This window comes from Pteropus vampyrus, unplaced genomic scaffold (assembly GCF_000151845.1).
Source record: "Pteropus vampyrus isolate Shadow unplaced genomic scaffold, Pvam_2.0 Scaffold360, whole genome shotgun sequence".
Taxonomy (NCBI): domain Eukaryota; kingdom Metazoa; phylum Chordata; class Mammalia; order Chiroptera; family Pteropodidae; genus Pteropus; species Pteropus vampyrus.
Genome location: NW_011889141.1, coordinates 70,061 through 83,477, shown reverse-complemented (window position 1 = coordinate 83,477; position 13,417 = coordinate 70,061). Strand labels below are relative to the sequence as shown.

The window sequence follows — 13,417 nt, the reverse complement described above, 5'->3', positions numbered from 1 at the left end:
AGGAGGACCCCCATGCTGACAGGCCGCTGCCCTGCCTCCCGGAAGCCCAGTTTCACCTCCGTCCCTGCCCCAGCGCCGCAGCGGCCCGCAGACCCTCCCGCTGGGCTCTCCGGTCTCCTGCGACCCGCGATCGGCCACAGCCAATACTCACTCGAGCAGATCAGGGACATGGCGCCGTCGCTGCGCTTCGAGGGGCCACACACCGGGAATCGGGATCAGCTTCTGAGCTGCCGCGGGCCACTTCCGGTTCCCCGCTGCTTCCGGGACGCTCCGCGGCGAGCGGGGAGCTGTCCCGCCGAGCGATGCTCGCGTAGCCCTTCACGTGGGACTGCGGCGGGTCGCGCGCCTCAGCCTCCTGTACCTAACGGAAACGGCCCTTTCCCAGAATGCAACCTGGCAGGAAAGGGCCCGCCAGGGAACACTCGACCGTTTCCGGACCGACTCGGCTCCTTCCGTAAAGCGCTCTCGGGAACTAGGGAAACGAGATCCCGAACTACATTTCCCACAATGCAGTGGGAATTTTAAAGCCAATGCAGTGGGAATTTTAAAGCCAATGCAGTGGGAATTTTAAAGCCAATGCAATTCAGCAATACTTTCGAGATCGGAGCGCACTGGGCAATCGGACTGTAGTGCTGAAAACTTGGGGTGCGCGAGAATTTCCCAAAGAACTTGTTAAAATGTATATTCCTGGGCGTCTGCCTTAGAGAGTCTGCATTTTCAGTGCGTGCCCCACGTGATTCTGAGGTGTTTCTCGGACTACCCTTTGAGAGACACCGCTGGGTAACCCGGTGAAGAAAGCGCAGATACAAATGGGCTGAGAAACTTAACACTGACAAAGAAACCTTTCTGGTCACGCCTCTACTACCAATTTTCCTCTGCTCTCTGGGGCAAGTCATCAGCTTCTCAGCTCCTTTCCTACATGACTTATAGGTTCCTTCCAACTCAGTTCGTGTAGGACTCTTTGTGGATATCGATAAGATAAGATACTCCCAGAAATCATGTACAGAACACGTGGTGTAGGCTATAAGGGATCCAGACCAAGCAGCAGGACGGACAGGAGTGGTCAGTGAAGTCTTCGCTGAAGAGGTGCGAATGAGCTATATGCCAGGCGGGCACTATTCAGAAGAGGAGAACAGAGGAGGAATTGCACAAGCAAAGGCTTGGAGAGAAGAATAAATGTTGCAGGTATGAAGGGTAGTATGGCATAGTGGCAGAAAGCATGGACTCTGAAGTCAGTTTGCATGTGCTGTAATCTCAGCTCCACCCAGCTAGTAAGCTGTGAACTTCTCTGCCTTAATTTCCTCATCTGTAAAATGGGGACGTGATAACAAGGGTTGAACTAACTCATAGGGCTGTTGTGAGGAATATTTAAAAAGTATTTTGAACTAAGCCTGGAACATAGTAAATAGAATGTAAATATTCATGTTTGTTATCATTACCCTAAAGCCAAGCAAGATTGTCCAAACTGATATCTGCTCTCCCCTGCACCAGTAAAATAGCTTCGTAACTGGTCTCGCTTCCAGCCTTGCCTCCTAATCCACTTTCCACAAAACAGCCAGTGAGCTACTTTCAATGAAAAATTGATTCCCGCTGCTCTCCAGGCTTTTCATTCACTCAGCAAATATTGGGAGCTTCTTATTGATAACTTGGAGATATAAATGATGAACAAGAAAGACAAGGTTTCTGCTTTCTTGGAGCTTACATTCTACTGTGGGGGTGGGGAGGGGGAGGACCCATAGATACATAGACAGTCAACACACAAGAAAATTCTGGGGGGGAAAAAAAAAGAAAAAAGAAAATTCCGGAAAGTAGAATACTAAGAATAAAACAAATCAGAGTAAAGTAGATAGGAGGTTCTGTGGGTCAGAGGGATAGGCTACTTTAAGCAAGGTATTCAGGGAAGGCATCTCAGAGGAGGTGACATTTTTGTTGAGGTCTGAATAAGGGAGCGTTTTTGGTAGAGGAAAGCTTTCCCACAAGTCCTGCACCATTTAGCCCATGCTGACCTCCACAGTCTCACCCCATTTTCTCTCCAGCCACACTGGCCTTTCGAGTCTTCAAACTTAGCCACTCTGGCTGGTTCCAGTACTTTTACCTGGGATGCTTTCCTCAACTCCCTTCCTTCTCCTTTTCTGTCACCCCTCCAAAGTCAACTTTAACCTCACCTTAAATGGCACTTCCTCTGGAGTCTTTTTTTGACCCCCTAACTGAAGTTTAGTCCCCATAGCACCCTGTCATTGTGCTCTGAGCCATTCTGGTTAACTATAATCATTTAATTATTTACAAGGATGTGTTTGATGTCTGGAGTCTCCACTAGACTGTAAACTCTGTGATGGCAGGAACCATAGTTATTCCGGTCACTGGTGTTTCTCAGAGTCTAACACAGTGCCTGACACATAGCAGCAACTTTGTAATTGTTGATAGTTGAATGACAGGCTGCCTGACAGGTCAGGCATCTGAAGTACTTGGATGTGGTAGTAAATCAGAGGGATGTGTCTAGGTGGGGCCTTGAACCAGAGGTGGTTAGACTTGAGTGGACTGGCAGCAGAACAGCAGATGAGATATGGAATGATAACCACATTTCCATAGGATTCCTCTAGAAGATACTGGATGAGTTGGAGGAGGACAGACTGTAGGGCAACACAGTAATTCATTTATTGGACATTTCTTTATTGAGGACCCACTGTGTGCCAGTCGGGCACTGTACTAGGCATTGGGAATAACACTGTTAAGCAAAAACAGGTGTCCCTACAGGAGAGCTTATGGCTGTGACAGAAGAATGGAGGGAAAAGGGAGTTCTTTCAAGGTTTTTGATTTCAAAAGCCAGCCCCTTGGTGACAGAAAAGATGTAGAGCGATTGATTTTGGAGTAAATATTACAGGTAAGAAATTAATCTCAGATTCCTCCCTACTCCCTCAATCTCAACCTTCCCACAGAGGGGGTAGATTCCCTAGGCTGTGGGGCAGAGGGGAGAGGGAAGGGGAAGAGATGTTTGCATAGCTGTTGATGGATCCCTGAGAAAGGGTCTCTGTGCCCTGCTCCTCCAGGCCAAGGCTACCGCTGCTTGGAAAGCAAGAAGACGCTGGCTAATAACCCCAAAGAAGCTCCATTTCCCAAGTAGATTTAGTGGCAAACTGTGTGACGGAGGAAAGAGTGAAAATAGAGACTATATAAACTGCACTCACTTTAACTGAGCTGCTAAAATTAGTAACATGAAGGCTGAGGCATGAGGAAGGACTCCGTACTTGTTCTAACTAGCCTGGGAACTTAAACTTTTTAAACTTTCCAGTGCTGCATCAGTGCCTGGATATACATCTGGACACACACCAGACCTCCAGAGCATCCTCTGATTACCCCTTGAAGGGACTCACTATCCAGACCACTGATGTAACCAGACCACCTGGCATCCATCATCCAGACTGCTTGACATCTGACTGATTACCGCCTTGGGCCAATCCTGGGGCTTAAGAATGCAGGACTGATAATTCTCAAGAATGTTCTTTTTACTCTAAGAACTAAACTTTTCTTTCTTTTGAGACACTTCTAGGGTTTTTGCCTGTGTTCCCAGTTTGCAAACTCTAAGACCATTGAATTAATCTTTATCATTTAGTTCTAGCAAAGCCTCCTGACCCTTTTTGAATTCATTTGACATGACAGAGGGTTAGGCAGGACAATACAGCTCAAACACCTGACACCGAGGATTAGATGAATACCGCCAGCGGCACCCTCCTCCCTGCCCCTCCCCTCCCCCTTTCCTCCCTCCCTGTCCTTGGACGGAAAGCAGATGTAGACCGGCCTCCCCCGCACCCCCGTCCCCCTGCTGACTCTATGTTAACACTGACTCTATGTTAATTTTCCAAAAGGTTTGTACAACCTGAAAATCAAGGATGGGAAGAACCCTAAAAAGCTGTTCCTACCATTCAGATGAGAAAGAGAATTGAAAAGAAGTTAACTAGTCACAGAGAGGAAAAGTTACATTTCTTGCACAGCAAAGTCTGTGGCCTGAGATTGGTAGTCCTACAAATTAGAAACAGTCTCAGGAGCAAATGTAAAGTTGCAACTGTTAGAAAGGCTGGAAGGTGAGGCCCGAGAAGGCCCGAGCTTGCTGGGGAAGAAAGTGGCACGAAGAGATGAGGGTCCAGAGCAAGATAGATGCAAGATGCGCAAAAAAAAAAAAAAAAAAAAAAAAACTGGTTGCTACTGGAGCGCCTAGTCTGAGAAGGCAGAATTAGAAGGTCGATTCAGGTGGGTGGGGTAAGAGGGGCGGAGGGGGTCTGTGTTAGACTGTTGGGTTTCAGGAACTGCTTTAACATCAAAGGAGAGCTTTCCTGTGGCCACCAATGTGATCAAAGCATTCGGACAGCAACTTAGATGTTTTTAAATAATGTTCACTCTTACTTCATTGAATCCCCACATTTACTGTTGAGTGGTATTTTTAGGACCTTATAGTACTTTCACAGTAAAGCGGAAAAGACTGAGGCTCAGTGACATGAAGCTACGTGCCTGGAATCACAAAGCAGGCAAAGGATCACATTTCAAATCCCTGGTCGCTCCCCCTCGTTATGCTGCCCCTCCTGCCCACACTTTTTATTTATTTAGTTAGTAGAGTTGAGGTCTGGCAGTCAGTTCTTTTCCTTCCCTAAAACTGAATGAAAGTTTTGGGAGCCATCCGCACAGTTCGGGTGTAGAATTGCTCTCAGGGGAGCGGATGCATTTCCCTAGCGTTGTGAGCCTCTAACTGTTTCTCGAACACCTTTTACCGTTATGCCTTTTGAGCGCGAAAAGTTTCTTCAAACAACAGGGGCTCTCGGGCGCCCCTCCGTCAGAACAATGCCCAGTACGGAGCTCAAGAACTACATTGCCCGAAATGCCGAGGGGCTAGAGAGGCGGATAGGCTTCGACCCCCAAATTCAAAGACCTAGTTTATCTACTCTACACCCAGATATGGTCACTTCTGTCCCCTTTCCCGCCAGAGACTTCCGTTCCCAGCTAGAACTTCCGATCCCACCCTTCTCCCTGTGGGAAAGGCTGGAAAACAAAAATTGAGAGGGCAGGGCGCATGCGCACACGGCACCGGGTTTGGGCCTGGAGGGAGCGGCCGGCACCAGGGCCCATCCCGCCTTGCGCCTGCGCAGACGATAAACCAGCGTCCCGGGACTGAGGCGCGGGTTTGGTGGCGCGTTTTAGCGAAGTCGCACGTGAACGGCAGGAGTGGCCGGAGCCCGGTGAGTGTGAGCGCAGACCGCGGCTCGGGGGCAGACCGGGGCGGGGAGGAGGCAGCCACAGCAGGCGGGGCCAAGGCGGAGCCGCAAGGCCCGGCCAGCACGACTGGGGAGGGGTCCAACGTCGCGCGGCCGGGAAGTCGACTAGGGACCCGGATCCTCGTTGCTATGCAACAGGGGGCGTCGTAACTAGGCAACGGGAGGCACGCTTTTCCTGGGAGCAGAGGAATCCCAGCGCTGCTTCGATTCCCGCCGAGGCGCGGCGGCGGCGACCAGGCTGGGGGATGAAGCCAGCGCTTAGCACCTCGTCCCCGACCCCCCACCCCACGACCCAGCCTCCTGCGGCTTCGCTCCTAGCCCTTTGGGGTACCCCGAACCCATGGGCCGCTCCAGATCCCTTGCCAGGGACGCCACCCAGCAGGGCTTGGCAGGGGACGCGCTGTTCGAAATAGCGCATACCACTGACACCCTGTCTTGCCGAGGCTGGGCCCTCGGGAGGGCGCCGTCAAGCTGGGACGCTTCCCCTTTGCCTGTCGCCAAACAGTTGCCGGGCAGCAGCTGTCAAGGGTTTAACGGGGGCTGCCCGCACCTGCCCAGACACTGACTTCATTCCCCTTAGTGGCAGCTTTGCCCCGTCTAGAAGCTTCCTTTTAATGCAGCTGTCCTCGGGTGGCCGCTGCATATTTGCATCAACTTTAAAATAAGCCCCCTCTCCCAACTTCTCCATGGCTCTCCGTTGCTACCCTCACGGGTTCTTGGCGGGCTTCAGATATTCACTTAACAGACATGTAAGTTATCATTCTGTGCTAGGTGCTAGAGATTCCAAAAAAATTAGTTGTCAGTTCTGACCGGGAGGTGCTCAAAGTCTACTAGGGGAGGCAGGCATATAAACTGTTTAATTCTGCTACACTGTATTGAGTGGTATATTGGCAATTTGCGAACTGCAACATTTCTATAGGTGTTTACAATATACAAAGACCTTACAGAAATGTGTTAACTCCTTGCAATAACTCTAAACCCTGCTTAACCCCATTTTACGTTTGAGAAGATTATACAATAGGCACAAGGTAGTGGCTTCTAGTTTGTGGCAGAATTGAGCCTGGGATGAAAGTTGAGGGTCCTTTGTATACTGCTACACTTTCAGGGCTTTGCCTAGAATAGCCTTCCCTGTGCTGCTGATTATGGTTATGCATCAGAAACCCCCGGGAGCTCTGCAAACAAAACCCTGAGCCCTCTCTGGGAGAGTATGAGAAAGTTGGTACCGGTTGGGGCAGACATCCTTGCTTTAAGAGGTCCACAGGTGGTTCTGATGAGAACCGCGGCTCCATTGGGGCCGCTCTGGGCAATTAGGGGGAAATGAGGGCCAGCAGAGGGCGCTAATGCCGCCCCTCGTGCGCACGCCACGTAGTGATTCTCGGAGAGAGGAAACTAACCAGAGGAAGGAGCCTTGACACAGGGGGTGTGTGGACCGCCCAACCCTGCCCTCTTGGCAAACCACGCCTAAACATATAGTGCCTCCTCCCTTCCATAGTTAAATGAAGCAGTTTCCCCAGCTCAGCCGGGTTCTCCTGGCCCTGCCTGAGCCTTATTGCAGCTGCCTGAACAGCAATGGTAGGTCTAGTTCCAAGGTTTTACTGTCCTCATACCTCTTGGTACAAAACGATGACCTGTAAGCCCAGCAGGTAGGTCATCTCCTGGTGTGCGGTCTCGTCCTGGGAGTCTGAATGTCCTCTCACTTTGAGCTTGTTGATATTTGGGAGAACTTTAAGCACCTCGAGCGCAGGGACTGTGTCTTACTGAGGCCGAGTAGGGGTGTGGAACGAGCAAAGGGGCAAGATTTAGACTTTAGGAGTGAAGTGCCAGTTCTGCTGTGTGAACTTGAAGAAGTCACTTGACCTCTCTCAGCCATAGTTTTCTGAGTAAAATGTGTGTGGAGAGTAGCAATCCCTTATAAAGCTGTCGTAATAGTTAAATGAGATGGTGGAATAAGCACTTTGTAAATTATAAAGCAACACACACAATATATATGTGTACACACACAGTTCGCTGTTGTTGAGTGCCTACTATTTGTGTGAAGCTAGGCACTGCAGGAGGTGAAGATGCCTGACATACTTCCCCTCGGAGCTCGAGACTGCTTCTGCTCATGACAGCCATGGCTTCTATTTTTAAAACGTTTTTGGACTGAAGTGAAGAGACACAATGGTAGTGGGTCGGATTTTTGCTGCCTGGGATTAACCTGGAAGCAAAGAGAAGGAATCCTATTAACAACAATTTGAAGGAATGGACCAGCCAGTGATCTCAACTCTTATCTGCAAAGATTAGCTTTCTGGTGCACTTCGGAAGGTCAGCTGGCAAGGCAATGCCAGCCTCGGTGTGGACGGTTTATTTCAAGGTCCCCCAGCTCCCCTTGGCTGGGACAGGTGACCACTTGAAAGTGGAGGCTGATGCAGAATGCAGCACGCAGCCATGGGGGAGCAGCTCTCGTCACCTTGACCTTCTAGAATGGAGGAGGTGACATCCGATCCCTCCTGGTGGAGGTCCTTGGATATAGAATCCAACCCAAGATAGCAACCTTGCTCTTTAAGTCTCCGGTGTGGTTATGACCCAGATAGTCAGGAACTGACCTGTGCTGTCCTCATATCCGACCACTGGCAGGCAGGAACCATCTGGTTCTTGATTTGTGCCAGAAAGAGTAGAAGGCTTCCCAGCCTGGGGTCGATCCCCATGAATTGCATGTTTTGCAGCCTTGCTTGATCCTACAGGTCTCAGAAGGGACTTAGAGCAGCTGTTTCCAGCCAGAAAGTGCCCCCAATGTGATATTTGATAAATAACCCTTACTTGGACCCTCCTCCTTCCCACTAAGCAAGAAAGGGAACATCCTCGCCTCCCTCGCCTCCCTCGCCTCCCTCGCCTCCCTCGCCTCCCTCGCCTCCCTCGCCAGTTTCTGGCCAACTCTCTGAGTGCCCTGGTAACTGCAAAAACTTCGTGCACCTGGCTGCTCCCACCTCAGGGGCGTGGCTTAGCCTCTGATCATCAAGTCTGAATCATGGGACCTCCCTGGAGCTACAGGTTCATTTCTGAGCCTGGAAGAGAACAAGGGATTCGCTGGGGCCGCTTGACATTTCTCAAGCATGGTGGCAAAGAGAGGCTGGGATTGAAAACATTTTTCTTGGCTGATCCTACCTACTTCAGTGAGTCAGCGCTTTGTTGGGTCTTAACTTGCCTATAGCATCATGAAGCAGAAGCGATCAGAGCATGAAACACAATGTGATTAAGTGAATTGTCACCAGTAATGCCCGGAGATGATTGGTTGATGCCAACTTTAGTTTAGCTCATGAATGGTCTATTGTATGACTTTCTAAATCACTTCCAAGACTTAACGTTGGAGACGATACAGCAAGGTTGTGAGTGCGAGGGGGCTGATGTCAGACGCACCTGGATTCAAATCCTGGTTTTCCCACTTATTTCTCATCCTGCTTAGACTCAGTTTCTTCATCAGTCCAATGGGGGATAATAACAATACCTACCTGATGGGTTGTTATGAGGATTAAAGGAGATAGATGGCACGTGATTAGCTTTTTATTAATAATATCTTTCCTTAAAGGTTGTGCTTGACCCTTTACTGGTGAGTCGGGTCCTTCTGTTTCAGTGAGCCTCAACTTTGCACAGTGGAATGGCCTAGGGAGTTTTTCAGGTCTAAGCCTAGGCCACATCCGGAGAGTGACAGCAGAACCTCTGGGCTTGGGATGGCAGCATCAGTCTTTTGGGAAGCGCCCCGGTGATTCCAGCGAGCAGCCACAGTTGAGATTCACTGTATCACCTTCACTCCCAAAGAGTATGTGATTTGGGAGCGGAAGCTTGGGTTCAAATCCTGCCCTTTCTACTTAGCCCAGTGACCGTGGGCAAATGCTTAACTCCTGTGTCTCAGTTTCTTCTCATCTGTACCAATGCTGGTGAGGAGGATAATACACCCACCTGCATGATTGTCCTGAAGAGCTAATGGCTCATGTGCAGTTACAGTCTCACTTGAGCATGTAAACTGAGCTCTTTTCTTTACATTGTTATTCCTTGGTGATCCTATTTGTGTGCTATTTTTTAAGTTTTTTTTTTTTTAATCCGCTTTCTCTTAAGTAGGTTATAACCTCTTTGAGGACAAAGCCTTATAGTCTTTTTTTTTTTTTTTTTTTATGCCCATATCACCTAAGACACAGAGACAGGCTTTCAGATTTCCAGAACTGGAGTAAGCCTTAGGAAGATCGGTTCATGCGCCTTAAGGCAACGAGTAACACTTGCTGGTTAATTAATATACAAACGGCAAAGAATGTGAAAGAGGAACCCGTGAATCAGATGGTTGTGCCCAGCTTAAGTTGGAAGTCCCAGGGCTGCCTTCTCAGCTAACAGGGGAGGGGTGGAGGAGGCTGCGAGGGCCGGTCACACCTGGTACAGTGAGTTTCTATGTCAGTCCTGGCTCTCCGCTCACCCTGTGCTTCTCTCCCTACAGACCTAGCCATGGCAGGCTCAGGCAGCAGTTCACCAGGGGGCAAACATCTGTGCAAAGTCATCCTGATGATCCTAGTGGCCCTCCTCGTCCTCCACTCAGCAGCGTCCCAGTCCGCTCGAGACTTCATGCATCCAGGCCAGCAGAAGAAGGAGGTCCCAGTCGACCTGTTGAACCACATAGGTCGATCTGTGCGGGAAACACTGGATTCCTGGATTGGGCCAGAGACCATGCACCTGGTTTCCGAGGTAAGGAAGGTGGCCCCTGCTATGACTGCACATACTGAGGACAGGTAAAGGAGGAGACGTTCGTGGCCACCCCATCTTGGCTCCACATTCTCCGTGTGCCATAATCCCTGGTGCGGAAAGCCCCAAATGTCACCAAATGAAGCCAGACAAGACCTGCCTCTGCACTCCCATTGTTTGACTCCTACCCTGGGGCCCTTGGCTCTACCTCTACCTTTCCCTTGTACCTGTCCTTTCTTGCCAGAAAGGCTGAGAAATGACCTTTCTTTACAAATCCGTGTCACTGGGTAACTATGGAGTCTGATTTTGGTCTAAATTTGACCTAAAGTCTTAAATCAGCAACATGTCAAGACCTGACTCGTTCCTTCACCTGCAGAGGTGGGGCTGACTCAGGGGCTTAAGACAGGGCTGTCTCTTCTACCTAATGGCATCCTAAACATGGTGTCGCATAGGTAGTACTAAACGGCTGAGACGATCATTTATAAAATCAATAATATAGTAGAGTCGATTGACTCCTTTTTCATGAAGTATCCTAGCTCTTTACTTCTGTTACTTCACACACCTCCAGAATTCCCTGGGGGGCTAGGAGGACCCCAATTTTACAGGGTGAATGCAACAGGGATTAGATGATTCCCCCTCCCACATACACCTACTACCACCAGCAAAGTATTCCAGAAAAACCAATTAAATTAGGGCCCAGATGTCCTGGGTTGCAGTTCAGGAAGGAGCAATGGCCTGCTGGCCATCTCTGTGCCCTGGAAGGCAGCCGCGGAAGGAACCCCTCAGCCAGGCCTGGATAGGCCAACCTCTGGCTGCGAAGCGGGTAGGGGGTATTCCTGCTGGGCCTGGGCAGTGGTGCTGAGGCTCGGGGGAGAGCGTCATTGATTATGCACTCATCTCAGCCCTGCTGTTTCCACAGACCTTGTCTCAGGTGATGTGGGCCATCTCCTCAGCCATCTCTGTGGCCTTCTTCGCTCTGTCTGGGATCGGGGCGCAGCTGCTGAATGCCTTGGGGCTAGATGGTGAGTGGCAGAGAACGCCTTAGACTGGCTACTGCTTAGCCTGTCATTTCCTATTTGTGGGAGTTTATCTTTTCAGAGTCTAGACTTTTCCCCCACCTAGTCAACACCCCTCCGCCCAGGTCTTCCCAGAGGCCAGCGTGAGAGCAGGCCAATAACTACCACCACCACCTACCAGGCATTTGCTTCATGTCAGAAGCATCACACTAAGCCCTAGTATTTCATTTAACTGTGACCCGCAGCCCAGAAAACTACTCCCATTTCATAGATGAAACAGGCTCACCCAAGGGAGTAATCTACCCATGGCAAATAAGAACTGGAGCTGAGAGTCAAGCTCATGTCTCTGTGACCCTGTGGGAAAGGATTTTTCCTTTGCAAATCGGTTTAACTCCTCCCCCATCTTTGGTTCTCCCCGCCCCCCGCCCCCCCCCATCCCCCTGCCGCTCCAGGTTGGCCGATTCTGTGACTCTCCCCCTTTCAGGTGATCATCTCACTCAGGGCCTGAAGCTCAGCCCCAGCCAGGTCCAGACCTTCCTGCTGTGGGGAACGGCGGCCCTGGTCATCTATTGGATTCTGTCCCTGCTCCTCGGTTTGGTCTTGGCCTTGCTGGGGCGGATCCTGTGGGGCCTGAAGCTTGTCCTCTTCCTGGCTGGCTTCGTGGCACTGGTGAGGTCGGTGCCCGACCCTTCCATGCGGGCCTTGCTCCTCCTGGGCCTGCTGACCCTCTACGCCTTGTTGAGCCGGCTCACTGGCAGCCGGGCCTCGGGGGCCCAGCTGGAGGCCAAGGTGCGCGTGCTGGAGCGCCAGGTGGAAGAGATGCGCTGGCGGCAGAGGCGGGCGGCGAAGGGGCCCCGGAGCGTGGAGGAGGAGTGAGAAGGACGCCGGACGATGCCTTCGTACCAAAGAGCTGAGCTGCTTCTGGGTCGCTGGCCCTCCTGCCAGCCCCCTTGTCCCTCTCTTACCCTGTCTCTGAACCCTCAGAACCTAATGTCTGCACCAGACCCCCCAGCTGAGAGGGAGGGAGACCATTCCCCCTGCTGGCCCTCTGTCTGGGGTCGCATCTCTTAACCCTTTCTTTGCTCCCAGCCATGGCAGCTTGGAGGAGCCTGTCCCCCAGCTGCTGCTTCTGCTCTCAGCGAACATCACTGCCATTTGCCTCCCCTGACTCTGCTACACCTTGCCTTCCTCGCGAAGCTCTGGCTCTCCTGTCCTTCTCTCGCTCCTCTTTTGTCAAATCCCCAGCTCCCTTCCTGAGTGTCTCCCTCCAGCCCTGTGCTCCAACCGAACCATGCACCATCGTCCCTCAAGGCCCACTCCTCTCCCCATCATTGCCCAGCATGGGAAGAGGCGGGGCATATGGGACCTGCGGGGAAGGGAAGTGGGAAAGCTCCCCCATGGGGCTGGAGGCCAGATGTCCGTTAAGTCTGTTACAAGTGCCTTAATCCGAACAAGCGGGTCCTCTGCTTGCCCGCTGCTGTGCTGTACTGTGTGCACCGTGGCTGCTTTGTGTCAAGAAGAGAGCGGTACCTCTCTGGATCTTGATTCCCCTTCGGCCAAAGCAAAAGATGACTGCTTCGTAGGCTTGTGCTTGCAAGCAGGACCCTGCAGTGGCCTTGGCTCCCCCGTGGGGATTTCGGAGACCCCGAGAAGGAAGGACGACTCATCTCCTTGTCTGTGCAGCCCCGGGTGGGTCTCCATCTCTCTCTCTCTCCACTCACTGCCGCCAAGGAGTTGCTGATCCGGAGGGTCACAGAGGTGGCACCACAGCCCCTTCCCTTCACACGGTCTGTGGGGAGGAGGGGGAGTCTGCTGACCCCTCCACCAGGGCTCTGTGAGGCTGTGGTGGAGGCCAGTGTCCTCCCCCGCCAGGCCCAGCCCATGACGTGAAGAGCGAATAAATGCCCAGTTCTTAGCTGTTAAGGTTCGATGTGCAGTCTCCGCTGCAGTGATCTATATTTTTATCGGCGCTTGGTTGGTTTTAAATAAAGTGCACGCTATTTTATTATCTTGTTCCGTATAAAATGTATTTACTCAAAGTCTGGATTGTTTGGATTTCTCCCTCTACAGCTGAACCCAATTCTATAGCGCCCCCAGCTTTCCTGATTTCTCCCAGCAGGGGCCGTGTGAAGCCGGCCGAAAGGCAAAGGGCGGGAGGAGAGGGGGCAGGAAGGAAGGCTGGTACCAGGTACCCTTCCTTCCAGGAGTGGGAGGAATGAAGAAGGCATGGCCCCCATTACTTCCAGGAACCAGCTGACACCCCCACAGCCACGTGCGAGTCTCAAAGCCTGGCCTGCAGCCGGGGAGACTTGCCTGCCCTCCCTGCTTCCCCCAGCAGACAGGTGTTTCTCAGCCCCGCAGGTAGATTGGATCTGTTTTGCAGAGGGGCCTGAGCGTGTTTTTTGGTTTTTGTTTTTCTTGTTTGTTTTTTGTTTT

At 51.4% G+C, this 13,417-nt stretch overlaps 2 protein-coding genes across 5 annotated transcripts in view; one reads left to right on the top strand and one right to left on the bottom strand.

Moving 5' to 3' along the window:
• PRPF19 (pre-mRNA processing factor 19) overlaps positions 1–397 on the bottom strand; it is a 9,619-nt gene extending 9,222 nt beyond the window's left edge. The window contains exon 1 of the mRNA XM_011379451.2: positions 152–397. Within this exon, the coding sequence (XP_011377753.1) occupies positions 152–170 (19 nt within the window). The 5' untranslated portion in view covers positions 171–397. The remainder of the gene's footprint in view (positions 1–151) is intronic.
• Positions 398–608: 211 nt separating this feature from the next.
• Positions 609–12,992, top strand: TMEM109 (transmembrane protein 109). Of its 4 annotated transcripts, none has more exons than XM_011379450.2 (4): positions 609–1,185; positions 9,724–9,968; positions 10,885–10,987; positions 11,466–12,992. In XM_011379450.2, the coding sequence occupies exons 2-4, from the start codon at positions 9,732–9,734 to the stop codon at positions 11,855–11,857; spliced, it is 732 nt and encodes a 243-aa protein (XP_011377752.1). In that variant the 5' UTR covers positions 609–1,185; positions 9,724–9,731; the 3' UTR covers positions 11,858–12,992. The 4 variants fall into 4 exon arrangements, with proteins under 4 accessions (XP_011377752.1, XP_011377751.1, XP_023378653.1 ...); XM_011379449.2 differs by lacking the exon at positions 609–1,185 and adding an exon at positions 5,064–5,225; XM_023522885.1 differs by lacking the exon at positions 609–1,185 and adding an exon at positions 6,712–6,833.
• Positions 12,993–13,417: the final 425 nt, after the last annotated feature.

Excerpts from the sequence above, each read along its gene's own strand:
- TMEM109 (XM_023522885.1), top strand. The coding sequence starts at position 6,758 with ATGAAGCAGTTTCCCCAGCTCAGCCGGGTTCTCCTGGCCCTGCCTGAG. Across the intron at positions 9,969-10,884 it reads CCATGCACCTGGTTTCCGAG|ACCTTGTCTCAGGTGATGTG; the intron begins GTAAGGAAGGTG and ends CTGTTTCCACAG. Across the intron at positions 10,988-11,465 it reads GAATGCCTTGGGGCTAGATG|GTGATCATCTCACTCAGGGC; the intron begins GTGAGTGGCAGA and ends TCCCCCTTTCAG.